The following is a 21,632-nucleotide window of genomic DNA, read 5'->3' as shown; positions in this document are numbered from 1 at the left end:
ACTCTACCTAATCTTTCAAGTAGGACGGTTTATGTAGATACAAAGATTTATCTCCCCCTCATACCTACCAGCCACTGTGTCACTCTAGCAGCCTGACAGCACCCCACTTCATACAGACAGGGTTGTAAAAGGCCTCTACTGTACGCCAAGTTCTGCTAAAACTCAGGAAGCAAGCCCAGAAACCGGAGATTCTGTGACACTGATAACATTTTACAGGAAGCACTTAAGAGAGACAGAGCGGGCATTTTCAACACGGGCTTATAAGGTGTTCTGAAGTCCACCAGCACAGAGCACCACTCACCCATAATAGCGAGAAGGAAGAGGGCTCTGATTAGAAGAACAGCCAAACCTAATACCCAGGTTTTCAGTCCACCCTGAACTGAATCAAATGCCTCTCAACCTGTTCCAGACAGTCCTTAAATATGCAGCCTAGACTGGCCTGCCCCCCCTCCGTCTCCCAACCTTCAGCCTGTTCCTTTTACACCAGCCTAATTACAGAGCGAGGAGTTTGTTAGCAGGGTGCATGGCTTATTAGAGTGTGTCTTTGTTCTCGTTTCGCTGTGAGTGTGTGTGTGTGTGTGTGTGTGTGTGTGTGTGTGTGTGTGTGTGTGTGTGTGTGTGTGTGCACTTTAATCCAGTTTGATCCAGTACAGCAAACTCTTTTTTTGTAGCTTGATGTACATTTTTGCACACATCTGGTTTGGTTTTTTGATTGTATATATTTCTCAACATGCATCAGATTGCAAATTAGTATTAGTTTTGCTACAGTGCCAAATTACAATCCGAAGAATTTTAATATGGGTGTGTGTGTGTGTGGAGTGTGATGCAGGAAGGCTGCAGACCCACTAGAAACTCTAATTACTGCCAAATGTTCCTAGTTAGGCGCTTTAGGTAAAAGCCAGGGGCTGGAGAATTCTCACGCCAAGGTGGACTTTCTTAAAGGAACAGCGGCCCATTTTTCTCCAGAGGATTATTCTTTTAGTTGTTTCGTTCCAGTCTTTATGGCGGAATTCAGAAAACTTAATTGCAACTTTATAAGAGACTGCAGAGGATATACACAGCATGGTTTTAGTTAAATGCTAACTAAATATATATCTGTCCATTTTGTTCAATGATTGCAAGTGACAAAAATGCATGCATAGGGCTCCTTCTGTCTTTACAAGGGAGCCCAGCTGCAATGCAATGCAGCACTTCTGTGTCCTTGATAAAGTGAAGGACATCGTCTCAAATACAAAAGCAACAGCCCTGGCCACCCACATTGGCTCCAGGAGAATGGAGTGTGGGTTACTGTACCTCCCATTGCTTGCAGGGTCAAACACACTCTGGAGCATTTCAATGTTTACTCAAGGGCTTGCTAACAAAAGAGACTTTAACTGTTCAGCTAATTTACTGTAGTCCTGCCTCTGTTTGATAGTTTCATTTGTGAGTGGTGATGAATCCATTCAGATAAAACGTCTCCTTTGCAAGGATGAGTGGATTGCTTTAGGTCATCTAAAGTTCAGTGACTTGATAAAGTAGGATCAAATATCCAGGCATTTACAGTAGTGTGAGCTGGGTTATCAAAGACATTTGATAATGTATTTATAGTGTAGTTTTCTGGGGTAACAGCATTGGAGATTTAAACAATACTTAATATTTTAAAAATATATATATTTCTATATGTAATTAAAAATGGTACATTCGTATATCAGAGAAACTGGAGAGGAGCGGGAAATTAAAACAAGGTAAAGGCAATCATCCAAATAAAACTGAAGCACTAGCGGAGAACATCTGTACAGCACTGAAACACTACGTTTAAAAAAAAAACAACTGTACTGCTGAACCTCGTCTTCTTTAATATTAGCATCACAAGGGTATCCATGTATTATAAAAAATAATAGATGGGCCTCTTCAGTGAGTTACAGGAAAACAATTCCATCTCGGGTTTCTGTGACCTTCTGTGACCTTCGGTCTCGTAGTTTATGACGTCACAGAAACCCTTGATGGAATTATTTTCCTGTAACTCACTGAAGCACATCTATTATTCTATATATATATATATATATATATATATATATATATATATATATATATATATATATATATATATATATATACATATATATATTTTTTAAAACTCTTATATTCCCCATGCAATTTCAACCAGGAATCGGACACACAACCTTCCGTCTATACACAGGTAAAACACCAGCCCGTTGTTGTCGGCTTCAAAATGGATGATGCCGCAAACCACCCCGTAGGAAACACTCAAATGGTACAGTCTTGATTTGAACACTGAACCCCCCACTGACTGAACCAAATAATAGGGTAGTAGAGGGGGGTGGGCGGCAGCTCCCCAGGTTTGGTGCGGCTCTGCGTGGTGACTAGACTGTTTGTGCTGGCCTAGCCCAGGCCTTGTGTACACAGCTGGGGAGGTTATTTTGTCTCCTCCTATCAGGAAATGTCCACGGCTACACAAAGAAATGCTCTCTGTCATTACAAGGCCTTTATTTATTGCCAGATGTCTGTTAGTTTCTCCCGAAGCGTTTGTGTTTTTCTAGAAAACAAGCCGGGAGGTGAATGGAAAGGCTAGAGGGGGGTTCAGTCTCCTCTTTGCTAAAAGGGCCCGGGGGTGCTTTTAAAAACACAAAGTAATCTCAAGACATTCTTCTCCTGTTTGCTAGTTTACTTTATAAAAAACCCTCTCTAGAAGCGAAGTTTGCTTGTACGTTATTCACGTGTTTAATAACAGCTTTTAATGTCTTCTCTTTGCACAAATCTAGAAAGTTTCTGCAATACTGTAATTGCTGTGCAAGGACTGAAGCAGAGACTTCCGTGAGCAGACATAAATCAGATCACATGAAAAAAAACCAAAATGAAACGATTATTAGGGGAGAAGTTAAAGGAGTCCTTTCCGCAGAGCGAAGGCACAGTCAACAGCTGGGTTTGAACAACACAAAAAGCAAAGCCAGCCACAAGCAAACAAACACCGAGAAACCGTGTCTGTAAAGCGCACCCATAAAGACGATGATGGTTTTAGGTCAGACATGTAAAGTGCAAATGTCCATAAATGGCAATAAATAACACAATGCACACCGATGAAACCGAACGTTTTACTGAACATACATTACAGCAGACCTACACTGTTTATCCACAAACACATTTTCAACGCCACAGAGTAGCGGCTGCACTTCAAAGCATGTCGTGTTAAAGAGCTGCGGTCCTACCTCTCTCGCACTGGGGGCCAGTGAAGCCGTAGACACAGGCACAGCGGTTGGGTCCAATACAGCGGCCTCCGTTCTGACAGCCATTTTCACAGACCGCTGCCAAGGGAACACAGCAAGAGAGAGGTTCAGCTGCCATTCACAAACCCAAAACCGCATGTTACAGTACGGCATGCTAATTTACAACCTGTGAAACTTGTTAAAACAGGCCTAGACCTTAAACAATGCAGACCTCAAATTGATATTATCACCAATACAATTAACTGGATGGGTGTACAGTGTTCAAATTAGCCTTCAATATCATTTAACATCCATCTTTAACATCTCGGCAACACTATTGGCTCACATCTCCAATTAAGTTCCTATTACTAAGGTTGTATTATTTTCAGTTATCACGGATTTTTTACCATGAAAAAAATACAGCCCTAATCATAGCACAGTTGTCAGTAGGTGATGCTACATACCGTGTATAAAATGATATTGAAAGCTAGGACCAATGAAAAGAATTGACTCACGCTGTCCACAGTGGGTGCCGCTGTATCCCTTCTGACAGACACAGGAGTCATCATTGCAGCTGCCTCCGTTCATACACCTCACATTACAGGACTGCACTGTGGAAACAGAGACACTGGGGTCAGAGATAAACTGCAGCAAAGGCATCCCAGCTCAGGGGGTTTCGAAATAACTGAGGTTAAAGGAGCGATTTAAAATGCTGTGGCAACATTATCACCTCCTGTGCCGTAGCTCATCCAATCGTCTCACAGCAATCAGGCCATGTGACCCAACATACCGGCAGTGATTACACACCAGGAAAAAACAGTTTCCTATTTTTATCAAGAAGAACCTAGAAAACTGATTAAAGCCTTGGTTTGCATTCTAATTACTTTACATACATTTGATACAAGCAACATGATCTTTTACGCAACAATTCCATGAATTTCCATTCCCACAGCACCATGGTACCATATCCAGTGTCTGCGCTAAACCAGACCATTGTGAAATATTTTTTTGCCATTGCTGGCAAGGCTGTAAATGCTTTTGCAGTGTGTTACACTGGTATACAGTCATTTCTCAAACTGCTCCGTAAGGGTGATGTCTTTATCATGTCCAGTGTATTCGGTGATAAGCGGATGGGTAGACACTGTAAGTACTGTCAAATATGCAAGCTGTTGCTTGCAGTGGGAGGTCCTGCTTCAGACTGTAGTCTAGGAATGTCAAGCTCTTGGAAGCGCAGAGAAGGTGGTGGACCAAAGGAATGCAACCCTTTCATTCTTGAAGCCATAAAATACCCCCTGCAAACACACAGCTTGTAAATGTGTCTGGTCTGTGCGCTGGGGTTCACTGCAACCTGACTACACTTGGAAGTAGTTGCGTGTGTGTGTGTGTGTGTGTGTGTGTGTGTGTGTGTGCGTCTGGGGGAGATACTTTAAATAGTTAAACCAGCGAAGGAAACCAATTCACCACATATACTACATGGGTTCTAAGTTTCATCCACAGGAATGCAGATCCAGACAATTTTCGGATGGGGATGGGGGGTATCCCTCTTCCTCGAGAACATTTTGTACAATGATAATCTGGCCTCAATTATTAAAATAAAATTTGGAATCAATAAAAGAAAAAAAAGAAAACCACAACATTGGTTCATTTAAAATGATTTGCAACTTGAATTAAGAATCCATCAATGACTGGAGTGTGCATACAATCATATGTTGATAATGACACATTTCTGTTTTTTTTTTTTTTTTACATCACCCAAATCTTACATCTAAGTTTTATTTTGCAGGTTGTACAATGACTGTCGTGGGTCTGCGGGTTTTAATGTCAATTAAAGGTCATAAGGAGGATCTGCTCAAACGTTTAAAGCAGCCATTGCTGAACAACGACACTACTAAATGAAACACCTCCAGCAATACCCCGTAAATCACGTAATAAACACCCCAGGAAACACATTCACTGTTACCGGGGGCAGCATGCCAACGTTTTACACAATCTTACAAAAGTGGGATTTGAATTGCATTACATTGCAAGAAAAACAGTATGTATAAACTCAAAACGCAGAGCATAATGACAAGAAAACAGTCGTGGTTTCTGAGAACATGGGAGCTGGCAAGAGAGCCAATTGTTCCAGGAAGCAGGACCCTTTGTGCTGAGTTGACATCGCGCCCGAGTGCCTCACACGGAGACCCGCAGGTTCAGCGGGCGTCCTCCGATCCCACGACGAACCCAGGATCTCGACAGCGGATGTCAGCGAGCTTCCTGTCTCTGGAGGGCAAAATAAGCCAACCCTACAGGTGTCTGCCTGAGCTCAATAGGCGCCTAGCCAGCAAGGTCTGCTGAAGCACGATGAGAAGAAACAGTGCCTGTTGGTTTTGCTTCCCTAACCCCCTTACAACCATGCTGTTGATTTTCAGTTTGCCATCCAGGCGTGCTCAGCATGGCAGTAAGTCTATTGGGGATATGAAGTTGTTTGCTCAGAGCTTCCATGAATAAGGAGCATGGAAAGCGTTTGGCTGCATCTCCCAGCTAATTAATGACGCAGAAGAAGGAAATGTAGAGAGCAGGAGACGGCAAACCGTCAGCAGTGTGTGTGCGGTGTTCTGTGAGGCTTTAGTGACCTGATGTTCCAGAGTACATCTCATCACTGTATCATAAACCCAAAGCATGAATCTGCTCAGCTGCACGTACCACAGCCTCTCCATGGACAAGCGCTGGGCCTCCGAGCTGGAATTAGTCACCCAGTCCAAAGATTACGAAATATGAATCTTGCTATAGTTCATCGAGTTAAATGTAACCCCATACTGCTTTTGCAATTACAATGTGATTATTGTCCAAAGGAAAAAGGTAACACTTTACATTAAGTGTCTCTAATTACTGTGTATATACAGAGTAGTTACTTAGCAAATGCATGTGTACTTACCTATAATAACAATGTTATTATGCATAGTTACAATGTATTTAATTTTTTGCATGATATAATCCTAACCCTAACTCTAAACCTAACCTTTAACCCTAACTCTTTTCTGATACAAATGTGTACTTACATATATCATGTACATGTTAAGTACATTGTAACTATGCATAACAGCATTTTCATTCTGTGTATATATACACGTGTATTTACTATGTAACTACTGTGTAGAGACAATTCATGTCAAGTGTTACCAAGAAATAGTTAAAGATGTACTTATCAGTGTAAAACACCCATATTATAAAGGATGGCTTCACGTCACATTGGTGTAGTTTTACTGTCCTGTTACCTTTTTATTAAGCTTCTGAATGGAATTGCTCAAATGCTGTGTTTTTGGACAATGGCAGACAGCTGCTCCTGTACTAAAAAATGATGAAAATGCCATTTGAATCTAATTAAAAGTACCAGCGCTTGTGAAGTAGGCACATTTTTGTTCCCATGTTGGTTGCAGTGTCACGGTGTGGGTTGGGTTTAGACCAAAATGGGAGTGTGGGGATCCTGAAACCCAGGACACTGATCTCACAAGCCTGTGTCCGGCCAGAAAGACACAGGAAGTTGCTGGAGGGAAATCCTGCTCTTTGGCTGATGCTGGTTCACTGATGTCAGCAGGAAAGCATTCACAAGGCTGACTGTGATTTAGAAACACATACAGTACTGTAACCTGCAGCGTCCCCTGTGTGGCTGGGGCTCGTTTTATAGCGCTGCACTGGGGTCAACCAGGCAAGACACTTTGGAAGGGGAGAGGAGTCTGTTCCTGTGGAGTAGACAGCAGCTTTAAGTGATCAGAGGGTTAGTAAGATCTAAACAATTCAAACTGGTCTCGTGGGGAATTGGTATGAAGTACACTGATAATATGAAAAAAAGAATACTATAGCGTACAGCTGCTAACACAAAGTGCGCAATCGGAATTCATTGTGTAGGGTATTGTACAGCAAGTACAACATGATTCATTATATATATGATCGGACGTCTGCTGCTGTTAAATTGAAGGGGTCCCTATCGGATATTTTCCATATTGTTGCAGATAAAAAATACACTAATGAGACTCATATGCACAGTTAAGAGATATTGGTACACTTTGAATTAACTAAACCGCCACTGATTAGATCAATACTGCACTATTCTGATCCACCCTGTTGGAATTTGTTCAGAGTACTGATCGGAACTGGAACTAAAAAAGACGCCTCGTCTGTTTTTGATACTTCCATTCCATCAATTAATGAGTAATAACGCTTTGTAAAGCAGTCAGCAGCCTGGGTGGATTGGCAAGAGTCTGCTGTATAAAGAGCCCAGTGTGTGAGTATTAATAACTCCCCAGTCTTCATATATGAGGTATCACATTTGCACACCACTGACTGCCTGTTTCCAATCCGACAGACTGAACTGTTTAAGTTCAGCTACGGGGGCTGCAGTTGCGTCACTGTTTTCAGTCCTCCCCCGTGCAACGGAGTCTCACAAAGCATTACTGTTCACCAGCCCGGCCCAGAACAGGGAGTTAGAAAAAGTGCCCAGGGAAATCCACAGTGCAGAGATTCAAAGCATTCTTTTTTGTGTGTGTGTGTGTGTTGCCAAATCTCTCTCTCTCTCTCTCTCTCTCTCTCTCTCTCTCTCTCTCTCTCTCTTCTCTCTCTCTCTCTCTCTCTCTCTCTCTCTGACTCTCTCAGCCAGCTGGCCCTGGCCTGCTTTACTTATTGAACATACACGGCTGCTGTTTATTTGTTTGTTCATCGCTGTTTTTAAGTAACCGAGAAAGAATGCGAAGAGCAATTAAACGAGAAAGCGGGCTGATCTGTGCAGCTTTTATTCAACTCCACAGGATGCCTGCAGCGAGCCAGCCAGCAACGCTGCCTTTTTGTTTGGTATACAGCTTTGTTACTGGGTTATAAACATGTACCTCCGCTGGATGTGGGCTAAATGCCTATAAAAGTGCCTAATAATAGCCCACACGGCTAACAGTAGAATATTAATAGACACCTTGAGTATTGTAAGCAAGCTGTGGCATTTCCTAGAAGGGCAAATCAATTTGTCTTTATTGCATACAGCAGGGTAATGAATAAGGGAGCATTTGGAACTAGTTTTAAATGTGTATACGTTATTAAGTGCTGGGGGAGTTAAGGGCAATACAATGTGACTGAATATTAGGCGACACTACCTCAACCACATATTTAATGAGGCCAAAGCTGCTAATTGTACCAAAATCCAAACCGTATCGTAGGGATCATAGTCCAAATGAGGCATTTCTACCTGTACTGTTATGAAGAACAGGTCCATTCTATTCTCACACTTATTAAAGCTATCTTGACTGGGCTCTGGTCCCAGGGTATCTCTGTTGTTTATTGGTAACATACTAAGTAGTCCGCCCCCGCCCACCCGCCCCCCCCCCCCCCTTCCCCACCAAACAACCATTACAACTCGCAGTGCTGAGCGGGAGCCCCGGGGAGAGCAGGATCTTTCAATTAGCCGAGGGTTTGGACAGCGCTGTGCAATGGAAAATGACTTCATGGGGATTCGGAGCTGGTTGCCAGAGGGAGGTCTCTTTTCCAGGGAGAGATCCGCGCTGTTCTGGGATGAGGAGGAGAGGCAGTGTTTCCCAGCACGTAAATCCAGCCCGAGCTTCCCCTGGAGCTTCGGAGCATTACAAGAAGTTCCTCTTTACACCTCCAGGTCAAGCGGACCAGAGCTGGGAATGTGTGTGTGTGTGTGTGTGGGTGTGTGAGTGTGTGTGTGTGTGTGTGGGTGAGTGTGTGTGTGTCTGTCTGTCTGTGTGTGAGTGTGTGTGTGTGTGGGTGAGTGTGTGTCTGTCTGTCTGTCTGTGTGTGAGTGTGTGTGTGTGTGGGTGAGTGTGTGTCTGTCTGTCTGTCTGTGTGTGAGTGTGTGTGTGTGTGGGTGTGTGTCTGTCTGTCTGTCTGTGTGTGAGTGTGTGTGTGTGTGGGTGAGTGTGTGTGTGTCTGTCTGTCTGTGAGTGTGTGTGTGTGTGTGAGTGTATGCGTGTGTGTGTGTGAGTGTGAATTTTACCCAAATTTGGGCACCAGGAGAAGTAGAGTTCCATTGAGTTCATGTAACCCTCTCAACACTTAACCTCAAAGGTCGCACAGCAATGGAGCAGGTAATCTAACTCTTACCAGCACACACAAAGTGTTTGGACAGCACTGTCTGAGCCACAGGGAGTTTAGCGTATTTCCTTTTTTTATTTGAGATTCAGAGACGCTCCCTTCGATCGTGTTGTTTCCTGTTTTTCTCTATCCATCTTTTAACAAGTTGATAAATAATCAAATCCCTATTTTTGCAGTGGCAGTACATCCCCCTAATTCGCATTTAGCGCTTTTTTGGTAACAGCACGGAGCGTTGCATTTGTTTACTGCTAAAAACCAATCCTTAACACAACATGCCTAGAACATAACTGATCATTTGGCTTCAGCTTAGAAACGGATGTGCACACTGTGCTTCTGCACTCCAGACATCACTGCAACACAAACCCAGAGCACTGAACAGCGATTAGGCGAAGAGGAGCAAGAAACTTAACACGCAAGCTTTGCTGGACGCTCCCTTTGAGTTTCCCTCTCCGTGCATCTCTAATCATAAGCTCCAGTTCAACCATGGCTCTCTAGCGCTGATTTAACCCTTTCAGTCCTTCTCTTAACTGTTTCAAAGAACACTGTGGCCTGTGAGAAGGAAAGAAACGTTGAGAAGCCCCACTCCCTTGGCTGCAGTTGTGTAAAACTCTACAGTCTACAGCCTTACCTCCTTGAGATCCGCAGCCTGGAGAGAGCTGGCCATTAGAGCAGGTGCACATGTTGGGCCGAGAGCAGAAGCCTTCCCCACAGGTGCTCCTGCAGATCGCTGTGACAGAGACAGACAGACAGACAGACAGACACTGAGATACAGTCGTGTGCACATTTATTACAACACCTCATGTATATCCTTTATATACCTGCATGAAAACCCCGGCCAGTTATCAGTAGCAACAACAGGCCATCATGTGTGAAAATGTTAGACCACTTTGTGCTTTAAATAGACATCTTAAACAACTTCTTAAAAGTCTTTTACCACGTGTGGCTCTGTGTTCCTTTTCTCTTACTATTTTAAATTAATTGCATGTGTGGCCTATTAAAGTCATCAATTACTAATCAAATACTAATTTGCCTATTTTGATAATCTTCTAGGATTTTCACTTCCAGTGGCTTGAATTCACACGCACTACAAACAAACACAGCAGAAGCAATAGGGTGTTCTAATAGATTTGCACACTCCTGTATATATAGATATAGATATATAGATATATGCACTGCAGAACATCGTACTAGGGGTGGAGAAGGAGGCTGTGCATCAAGTGTTGAGTGTGATTAAATAAAATCAAATGCTGTCAAATAATGCCCTTGTCACTATCTTATTGCAATCGTAAGCACTGGTATGTATGCCTGACACGTGTTTGGTTGATTTTGAAGATACTAAGCTACAATATAAAACGGCTCACAGAGTCTGGAGGGCACTTACGGACGATACACTGGTTCCCTGCAGGAAGCGTTTTCCACCCGGGACAGCAGTACGAGTGGAAACGGGAACCGCACACATTGGGTCTGCAACAGAGAAACAGTCAGGGCATTAGAGTTTCACTGAGTCCTGAGAGCGAAGACCGAAGCACCCAGCACTGTGCTTACTGAGCAGCCTGGCTTCCACAGGCAGCGATTATGAAGTCCTTAACAAACATGGTCAATTATTTTTTTTTTATTATTTATTTCTTAGCAGACGCCCTTATCCAGGGCGACTTACAATTGTTACAAGATATCACATTATTTTTACATACAATTACCCATTTACACAGTTTTTACTGGAGCAATCTAGGTAAAGTACCTTGCTCAAGGGTAGAGCAGCAGTGTCCCCCACCTGGGACTGAACCCATGACCCTCCGGTCAACCATTCCTGGTTCCGGCTCGACTACACCAGTACTGCCTATAGAAAAAAGTCCAGTCTGTTCCTGCGGGTTCCATCTCTACTGCACCACTGCCAAAGACCCCCCAGTGTTCATTTAAGTGATCCCATTTTAAAATGTATTTGTACAGTTTATCCTGTGGAACCCATTCCACTAGCACTAGGCTATAAGGAAAAACACAACCTCTAAACTATGCCTCCTAACTCCAGCGCTCTATATAAAAAACACCAAATCGTGTCACCAAAGCTGCTTGCTTGTTTTATCGTGTCAAAACACCATGTGCCATTTATATAGCTTTGCTGGGATGAAAGACACAATTTCAGTCAAAGAATGGTTTCAAGCCACTTCCTGAAAATGTGTCTTTGTGTTCCCTTGGCTCAAGCCAAGCACACAAAGGTTTGGGTGCGTGCCTTCATCGTTGGACACTGATGAAACACTTATTTGTTTTTCCACTTCAGACTTCCAGCACACTGCTAACATCCTGATCCCCATTCACCCTGGCAAGACTTAAGATACTTAGAATCTGACTGAGACCAGTAACTGCAGTCTAATAGGAAAACCAGGCCAGAGGGAACAAGGAACTAACCCAGAGGGACCCACTCCAGACTTAAGAGGTCCTCAACACTCCATACCCACGATGCTCATGGTTCTTGTCTGCATTCACATACCCTCCAACATTTGACAGATGAAAATAGGTACACTATATTGCTGATATTAGTAGTAGTAGTAGTAGTAGTAGTAGTAGTAGTAGTAGTATAAGGTTAGAGCGCATTTAAGGTAGTAGTTTTGTTTTTTTAAACTATAAAAACTCAACTTTAAAAAATACAGCTACAGGCAGCAATGCAGTGTTATATTTTTCAGAATTGATCACTGTTTATTTCATGGAGGGGGTTTAGTGGAATGAAATGATCACGTCATGTAGAGACGGCCCTAACCACTTTGAGCAATTAACAGGTTTCTTTACCTTTTCATTAAGAATCTCGTTTGGCTCAAAAGTAATCAAATACACCTCGAAGGACCTTTGACCCACCTTTAGTGCAGTCCCTTAACTGCAGAATTAAAACTGTTGGAAGCAACAAATGGGGGTTATACACAGCAGACACACCGATATTTTGGGTCACAATGTATTTGACTACGTCTTCAACCAAGAAAGTGATCATGTTGAGCTCTCTTGCCAGCAGTCTGCAATCCCTGCTCGCTCGCGGATTTATCTCAGTATTGGAACGGCACTCAATTTAAAAGGGATTAGCCCCTCCTCCTCCTGTCTCTTAACATTCCGCAGGCCCTTTGATGTAACCACTGAGTCGCTGGCTCTCCAGCTCGTTAACTTTAATAGAATCCTTTGTCACATATTTAAAAAAAGAAAAAAGAAAACATCATATCCAAACACAGCCACCTCATCAAAAACCCAGAGGACTGGGAGAGAACATGCTGCACAGTACACAGCTGAGGTAGCCAGGCAGGGGTTCAAATCGATTGGAAAATTGTTGCTAAACTGTTTGGAAAGTTTAGCACCAGAGAGCTTACTGGTGTTAAATTATCAAACCCCTCCCTAATCAAGCCCCCTCCCCCACTCCGCAATGAGCTTTTAGTGTTTTGTGGATGAGTGGGGGGAGGGGGGGGTCATGTGACATTCTGGATCAAACGTCAATGTGCATGGAAGTGGATGTCGTTCATTATTGGAGTGCGGGAAAGCTACACAGAGAGCTGACAAACACAAACATGTCAAGCAACATTCAATATATAAATATGCCCTGACCACAGACTGTCAAGGATGGGAGAGCGCTTGCAAAAGACTTGTCAGTGAAACCACAGTAAAACAAAACCACATTCACCCCCCTCTACCAAACTGCAAGTAACTGAAAACACCTGATTTTATTATTATCAGGGATAACCAATGAGTCTCACCTCCTTATTCACACAGCCTATATCATTTCGAAAACGCAACTGTTAATGAATGGCAAGCCAAGACGGTTCAACATGTGTTGATCGAATTGTTGACAAAATACATTTCACAGACTAAACAAATGCAACTGTTTATCCACGTAATGCTTTATTTTAAGGCAAGTAGACAAACATGCCTTGAAACAGGCTTTCATCAGTGCTGGATCTCAATTCTAAGGGACCATAAACACAGGGGCTACAAGGCCAGAGGCTGGACATCAAAGACTTTGGAACTGCTGCCCTAAGAGCCATGGCAACGATGACCCGTTACCAACCACGGCTAAAGGTTGAAGGTCACCTCATTGACAGCTCACTCACACAGTTAATGGTGAGTCTGATGCTTAATTCCATGTGGCACATTCAGCCCCCCTGGGTCATGGTGCCTCAGTCATGTGAGACTCTTAAAGGCTTAAAGACCATGAGGCCTCTTTGTGTCACCTTTCTGGTCTACACGGTTCATATTCGATCCTTTCCGTCTAGACGAAAGCTGGGGCCACGGCCTTTCTCCTTCAACACAAGGAGGTCTCAGTGACTTCTCAATATCTGTGGGATTTATCTTTCCAGCTTTTTACATTATCAGACGCTGCGCCCTTAATGGAGTTTGTACGAAGCAATCCAGCATGGTACGTTACACAAATTATTCACGTTAAACGCTTAAGCTGTTTCCTCCAATACCATTTCCGTCAGCTTTTTAATGCTTTACAAGCTCTGACGTTTAGTATATAATGTAAAACAGTCAGTTCAGACTGTCAGGTCGAGTCACCAGGTACATAGTAAAATTACAATCGAAAGTTATTAACAGCTATTACAACAGGATAGATTTCCTGTTTACTGCTCATGTGTTCTCAATGCAGCTGCCTGTCCCATACTAGACTACACCTCTACCAAACTCCTACTGTGTATCAGTTTGACACATTACAGGTTTTATGGTGGGCTTTATCAGCCAGTGTCTGGGTAACAAGCTTGACTGGAATGGCTCAAACTGCTATCTATGCAATGGGAGTCTGATTCCCATCCCTGCCGATTAGTGGTAAGAAAACAGAACTGGCGGCAGAAAACGCTGAACAAAATCTTCTACCTTCATTAATATCGCCAAGCAGGGCAGGCAACATCCAAAACATCTCCCCAGTGAAGAGTGCTGGCTCCCTCAACCCGAGAGCCTGGAGCTCATTCAAGCATAAAGCCTTAAAAGAACAGTACACATTCTGAACCATGCTAGCTGGCATGGTAAGCATTATAAATGAATTATCATAATCCAATGAGCTCATGGTTTGGAGGGCTTGATTATTACAGGGTTGTGAGCTTAACCAAATCCCTTCGATTATTGACACTGCCAACTTCAACAGCTCTTGATGTAATTTACTTTTTCCTAGAGAGAGAGAGAGAGAGATAATGGTTCCCTCTCTATAAATTACAATATCCTCTAAACCATTGTTATTTAACATTTTACAATTTCCCCTAAAGTGCATGTAGGCCACCAGGCCCAACAAGACATCTTGTTTTCTCAAACTTTTTTTGCCTACAAACCCCTCACCCCCCCCCCCCCCCCCCGCCCCCTCTCTCCTCCACCCAGTCCCAGGAGGGCTGAGGTTTTCCTGCTGGTGTGAACTCCTGCCCCCACCCCCATACCTACCCCTCCCTCGCAGTTACCTCAGCCTGAAACCATTGCAACATTACATCACTCCTTCACACTGGCCTTAAAGGGCCACGGGCTTGCTCTGAAAGCATAGCTCAGCAAAACTGGCTGGGGGGTTGAGAATGACATGGACGCAAGGAAAGGTGGGCAACTAATAATGAATGCTACTAGCTGGGAGAGTGACGTGTGCGTTAGGGGCCGTCTGCCATTTGATAGCCAGTAACACATTAATATACAATACAAAAAAATTAACATCATTAACATTTCTTCTCCTTTTAGTAAAAAATAAATAAATAAAGGCAAAATGATCGTGATAAAAAACATGAAAGCCCCTGCATGAGCCTGCTGTGATATATTACAACCGGAGATACGCTGTGCTCAGGATTATGTGGTTATAAATCATGAATCATCTACAGCTATGACCAAAAGCTTTCCACCACCCTAGAGAATGAACTCATTTTGCTTCATAATGTCGAATGAAACCTGCTGAATAATGTTACGTTAACATATTGAATTACACACCGCTTTGTAGTTTTCCATCTACTTTGAAATGAAAACTTGAACATAGCTTTGTTTTTTTAATGATGTCTCAATCCTAAAATTCTAGGTGATGCAAACTGTTGGCCACATCTGTATACAATGTTGTTTCTTTTCCCATCTGTTGTGTATTGACTCATTACCCAGCATTCAATCCTTCCTACAGCCAAGGAATATGACCTTCCCTCCCCCAGCTTCATGTTTCCTCACTTACTCAAACACAATCTGGAACCACCCGAGGGTCAAAGCAGCTCTAGGTAACAGCCAACAGGCTCAATGTTTTGATTGGTTTATCAGTCAATCACTTTCAGAGCCCCAAAATTTTCAAATCCATTACAAACACTAGCAATACTCGGCCCTATTCAAATTAAGCTTCAACTCATGAATGTTTTTTTTATTGTTTTTTTTTTGTCTGTTTTTATTAATAAACTGCAGCTTGATATTTGCTGTTCTAGACACAGACCACTTGACCTACACCAAAGGAAAATAGCAAGTCAATAACCAAAAGGTTCTCGGTGCAATAAAAGTAATGCGGATGTAAGATTTTTTCTTTTTTTAAAGAACTGGTTGGAGATCCTAACTGGGTTTACAGAGCTCGCTCCAATTTGGTGGCCCTACCTCCACGTTTCAAAACCAGAGAGCTGTGGATACGAGAGACATTAAGACATGTGTTGTGCCTTTAATGCAGGCCCGCTTGCAGTTGTGAGGGTAGCTGACATTGCCAGTGCTTCTGCTCTCCCTGCTTGGTGTAAAAACAGAGCTCCCAGTGTAAATTAAAAAATATCTAACAGTCCGCTTACCCCCTGAGAGACTCCTGCCCCCTCCGCCGCACCCTGTTAGCGATTTCTCTCTCGTCTGGCCCTGATGAGAACCTGCTGGCCTGGAAAGGGTCTTGGCCGTACACCGACGGGCTGGAGGCCCAAAACACGGCCGTCCATCCCAGCAGTAGGTTGCTGAGCCACCACGCCCCCATAGCCGCTCCTGTGCTTGCCGGGGGTCTCCTGAAACACACTGGGAGAAGGGGTTCACTCTCGAGGGACAGTCACACCGCTCCGCTCTGCTCTCCTCTGCCCTGGTCTCCTACAAACAGTGAGTCCCTGTGTTAATAAGCTCCAGTCCTGATGAAATCCAGTTTGGTGCCTGAAACATAAATTAGGGGGGCGGGGGGGGGGGGGGGGGGTAGGACTACAGTTAGTATGAGGAGCTTCCAAAAGTATTTAATATCCCCCTTGGGGAAAATGTTCCAGGAAAAAGAACATGCATATCCCCTAGTAAAACATGACGTGCCTGGATAACCGTTAAATTCAGGTACATGTTTCCCAAAATATAGGCTTCTTTAGCCCCATTGAAAAGTGGGGCACCTTACCTATTGACAAACTAAACTAGAAACATCAATTATAGGAATACTCCCTCTAATTAAATAATGAAGTAATCAATCAATCAATCAATCGTGGACTGATACTGGTAGTAGAAATATGATTTTCCTACTGGCCTTTTTTTGGTGTAATTGACTCTTTAAAATTAAAATAAAAAATGTCACACACACACACACACACACCCATATAGCACTGCGAGTTCAGTGTCTATTATCTTCCCCCGTTACACCCTGTCTACAGTGGCTACGGTTTGTAACAATCAATAATGAATTATTTGCAGTATAATATTATTGCGCCAGTCTCTCAATGTGTAAAAGTACTGATTTAGTTTGACAATTAAAAAAAAAAGAGACAAGCGCCTTCAAAATTCTGTCAAACATGTTAACGGGAAAAAAAAAAGTTTTTTTGACTTAATAACACAAAGGTTCCACGTGATGTGCAAGTTATAAAGCACCGTGTTGCAAAAACGATAAAATACAGCATACTTTATGTCTGTGTGTGTTTTATTATTATTATTATTATTATTATTATTATTATTATTATTATTATTATTATTATTATTATTATAAAGCAAATTAATTTTGGAAGGGTACGATTTCGTTGACAAGAGTCTTCAGTAGAGGCTACAGGAGATTGGGTGAGTGGGACAGAACAAATTAGCCGACTGAACAAAGGACTGTGGGCGGGTTGACGGAACGGTTTTGTACTCGGCTCAGGTATCAAAAATTGTGTCACCGAGGTGTAGTTTCAGACAGCAACTTTATCCCGTTTTCAAAACTAAATCCGCCTTCCAGATTTATTGTGCATGTGTCACTATGGTTTTAACATTAAATAAATGAGACCAGAGTTAGATTATATATCTCTGGAACAAAGCGAATACGCGTTGTAACTTTAAAAGACTTTTTTTGTGCAGCATCTCCGAACCACAAGCCGTGGTTTATTTAAAACATAAAGTACATTTAAATGAATAAAACGACGAGAAAAATCGTCCACTTGATTTGAAAAAAAAAAATGTATTCATTTTTCCGCCATACATGAAAAAAAACACAAAAACTGTAACAAGTTGTTTGAAAAGAGACACGGCGATTTTCTTTTTTTTTTTTTTTTAAGCAGGAACTTACATCTGGGATGTATTGTCCAAGTAGGTCTACCGGACTGGAAAGCACAGTACCGTACATAACTTATCATTTCATGATTACACAATATGAATTAATTAAAATAAGTTGTAAGTAACAAAAGATCACACTGAAACAGAAATTGTACAGAAAAAGGTTACACCCACGTATACGTTCGATCTTCATTGAACAAATCGGTGTACAGTAAGTTTAAAACATTAGCCTGTATACACTAATAATAATAATAATAATAATAATAATAATAATAATAATAATAATAATAATAATAATAATAATAATAATAATAATAATAACAATAATAATAATAATAATAATATAAAAACGTATTTTCCTTGTTTGTTTCAGTCAAGCTGATCAGACAGCTATAGGGGAAAAAACTTTTAAGTTTTGCAAGCACAAAAAAATCCCTTTGCAATTAAAAGTTTAGGATAACTTATGTTGTTGTTGTTGTTCTGTCATTCATTTGCATAGAAAGAATCGAAGAGAATGAATGCGGTACCTTCAGATCCTCGGGGCGCCTTTTCCAGCAAGCAGTTGTGTCCGGCGTCGCTTTTTGGAATGGGGATGCGGGGTGTAGAGAGGGGAATTAAGCTGTCCCAGTGTGAGAAAGGGGAAAAAAAACGTAACGATTTACCCAAATTGGGAGGAGGGAGGACCTTCTCTCTGCACGAGAGCACAGGAGACGGACTTCAGGGCAAACCCACCGCATTCCTCAAACTAAAAAAAGTTTTAATTCTGTAGGGGGGTGGGGTAGGACGAGAGGTTAATTTTGGGAACAGGGATAGAGTGAGACAATAGACATTATTACTAGTTTATATACAGTAAGTGTTTTTTTTTTTTTTTTTTCAAATTGTGTGGTCGATGGACTCCTTTTTCCATATGTTCTTACAAAGGTTGTTGCACTGCATATATTTCTGAATTGGGGGGCATGTGAAGAAGTGCATTAGTTACACTGCAAGCCGCTGGCGTTTGCTCTGCTAGCATATTGCATCAGGACCCAGTTCAGTAGGGATCACTGTGCTCAGAGATTGCTGTCACTGCAATCAGTGGTCTGTCAGAGGGAAATGATGACATTGCAAAGGTATGAACATTGACAGCCGTTCATGTTCGCCCTTGGAAAGCTGTGATGACTTTACTCTGTTAAACCGGCTGTACATAGAGTCGTGAGAACTATAGAGCGTTACCGTAGCGATCATCCCAGTCCACTTGGACCGGTTCTGGTTGTAGATTCACAAGGGGGTCTGGATCGCTTAACGATGAGCCAGACATCCTTATACACCCCCATTCTATTACCTTTTTGCAACTGATAGTCTCTGCTTTTTATCAGGACAGCAAAAGAGCATGCAAACCTGGATTCTTATAACATCTCAAAAGATAAGCAAAGCTGGGCTTGATCAATACTTGCAAGAGTGACTTCCTCAGAATACTAGTTGCTGCAGTTTACAGCTATGGCCAAAAGTTTAGCATCAGCTTTAGGATTGAGACATAGAAAAAGAAAAACTATATAAACATCATTTAGATCTTTTATTTAACGTCGTGTAATCAAAGAAACTACAAAATGATATCCCAAAAGTCTCCCGGAAGCCATGGTAGTGGTACTGTATTTCACGGTAGATTTTGAACTGTCACAATATTTTGTCAGTTTTTCGTTAAGTATATGGGAAACTACAAAGCGGTATGTAATTCAATATGTTAACGTAACATTATTCAGCAGGTTTTATTGGACTTTATGAAGCGATATGAGTTAATTCTGTAGGGTGATGCAAAACTTTTGGCCATGGCTGTAGAGTAGTTTTGTTTGTGGTTCAGTAGGGGGCGCTCTCCCCACTGGGCCAGAGCTTGGCTAATGCTCCAGCATGGTGTAGGGGGCGCTGTGGTGTCATTGGGATGAGACCTAAACCAAGGTCCTGCCTGCTCTGTAGACAATAAGCTTCCAGTGGCACTATTAGAAGGTAGATAAGGTGGTGTTCTGGGAACTATCAGCTTTTATCCCCAGTACCGAAGCTGGTGGAGCCACCCTGTGCTACCGGGAGGCACATCCTTCCAGAATGTTAAAGGTCAGCCAGACAGACAGAGAGTCATGTCTTCATGACTCAAAGCAATGTGGGCTTTGCATGCAAGTCAAACCCTGCTGAAAAGACCAGAATGACAAGTCGTGTTTGGTTTGCATTAAATTCAGACTGCAATCCAAAAATGTAAAAAAAAAAAAAAAAAAAAATCCCTAAACCCTAAACAATAGCTGGATGGAATTCATTATGATTTGCTGACATCTGTATGTTGAAAAGACAAAAGCAATGTACTGCATATATATATTAAAAAAAAGAAAGAATTCAGACATGATGGAACAAAGAAGTTTTCAGCCAAACCAAACCAATCCTGGGCCTCTCTCAAGCTGAGTCTGCCAATTATGCTGAATTGTCTAGTGGTCTTGTGATAGACTAATGTCCACTGGGGGCTAACCCTTATAAAATATTATCGCGGTATTTTTGCAGTTTCCTCATGCTTTTCCTATGGTTATATTAAGTATTTACCTTACTCTAGCATGGTTTGTCATGTTTTTAATGCAGTGCTTCCCTCTGCTTTACCATGCTTTTACTGTGCTTTATCACACTTTGCTGTGCTATTACTACGGGAAACTTTTATAAGGGAAGTTAAGAGCACAAAACTAATTTCACTTGTGACCTGACCCCAGGCCTCCAGAGACATATCAAGTACATGAGAGTCCTGTGGATTAGCTGCTGCACCACACAGCCCAGGCTGATTCATTTTGAATTATTGTATTTAACTTAATAAAGTGAACCAGGATGATTACTCATCAACACCAAAACCTCATTTTCATAGAGATCACAGGGGAAACACAAGCAGCAGGTTACATCAGTCCCACAAATACACCCTTAAAACTCAGAAACCTCTACAAATCCTGCAGGAAGAGAATGAGATCAGCTTATATGAGATGTTTCTGATGCACTCTTCTTCACAATGCTTTAGATCTGCTTTGGGATCTGAAATCCTAATAAGGAAACGATTTAGTTTTCGTCTTTGAAAATGTCTGATACATTTACTGAAGGAATTCGAAGTGCCTGTGCATACACTTTAGTTTATTCTTCTAGTTCTGTATCATTGGGCCCTATTGCATTCACAAAACTTTAAGAATTGTTTTTTAAGAGCATTCTCTTAGGTGAAAGCCGATGTCTGAGAACTGAGAGTGAACTAACCATCTCTCAAAGAGTTAAAAAGGGTTATGAAGGGGCTCCCGAGTGGCGCATCCGGTAAAGGTGCTCTGCGTGGAGTGCAGGATGCGTCCTATAGCCTGGACGTCGCCGGTTCAAGTCCAGGCTATTCCACTGTCGACCGTGGATGGGAGCTCCCAGGGGGCGGGGCACAATTGTCAGAGCGCTGCCCAGGGGGGGTGGAGGGCTTTGGTCGGCCGGGGTATCCTTGGCTCATTGCGCACAAGCTGCCCAGAGCTGCGTTGTCTTCGCCGCTCCCGAGTCAGCCCAGGGGTGGGTAGTGGTGAGCTGAGCCTAAATACAATTGGACATTTCAAATTGGGAGAAAAACAGGTTATTTGGCGACTACTAAATAAAAAAAAAAAAAGATTTTGTGAACAGCAAACTTGACTTAATGAATTGAAATGTGTTTTAAAACATAACCAGCCTTGAATAAAGCATATAAAACAAAACAAAAAAAAAAACTTCTCCTAGAATGCAGACTTAAAACAGCTTTTTGTAACTTAAGAAATAAGGAATGTTGAAGCATCATAATAAACTCCAGAGAGTCGAGAAAAGCAGGCTTTTAAAAAGCAGCTCTTAAACAAAGCAGGAGTTAAAGGTTTTATGAATAGGGGCCTGTGCAACTAAATTAAAACCGTTACTCATATGAGCACTCGCCTAATCAACCTT

General features: G+C 42.2%; 1 protein-coding gene across 3 annotated transcripts in view; it reads right to left on the bottom strand.

Annotated features, from left to right (window-relative positions):
• Positions 1-18,353, bottom strand: part of LOC117428948 (fibrillin-2-like) — a 57,532-nt gene extending 39,179 nt beyond the window's left edge. Inside the window, exons 1-6 of one of the 3 annotated variants that reach the window (XM_059014313.1) lie at positions 18,230-18,353; positions 16,019-16,358; positions 10,666-10,748; positions 9,913-10,011; positions 3,719-3,814; positions 3,207-3,302 (exon numbers count right to left, since the gene is read on the bottom strand). In XM_059014313.1, the coding sequence (XP_058870296.1) occupies positions 3,207-3,302; positions 3,719-3,814; positions 9,913-10,011; positions 10,666-10,748; positions 16,019-16,191 (547 nt within the window). In that variant the 5' untranslated portion in view covers positions 16,192-16,358; positions 18,230-18,353. The remainder of the gene's footprint in view (positions 1-3,206; positions 3,303-3,718; positions 3,815-9,912; positions 10,012-10,665; positions 10,749-16,018; positions 16,359-18,229) is intronic. The other 2 variants (XM_059014315.1, XM_059014314.1) reach the window with 2 other exon arrangements.
• Between the last annotated feature and the right edge of the window lie 3,279 nt (positions 18,354-21,632).

The sequence above is a fragment of the Acipenser ruthenus genome, chromosome 47, assembly GCF_902713425.1.
Source record: "Acipenser ruthenus chromosome 47, fAciRut3.2 maternal haplotype, whole genome shotgun sequence".
Classification (NCBI taxonomy): Eukaryota; Metazoa; Chordata; class Actinopteri; order Acipenseriformes; family Acipenseridae; genus Acipenser; species Acipenser ruthenus.
This window is presented reverse-complemented; position numbering and strand designations above follow the sequence as displayed.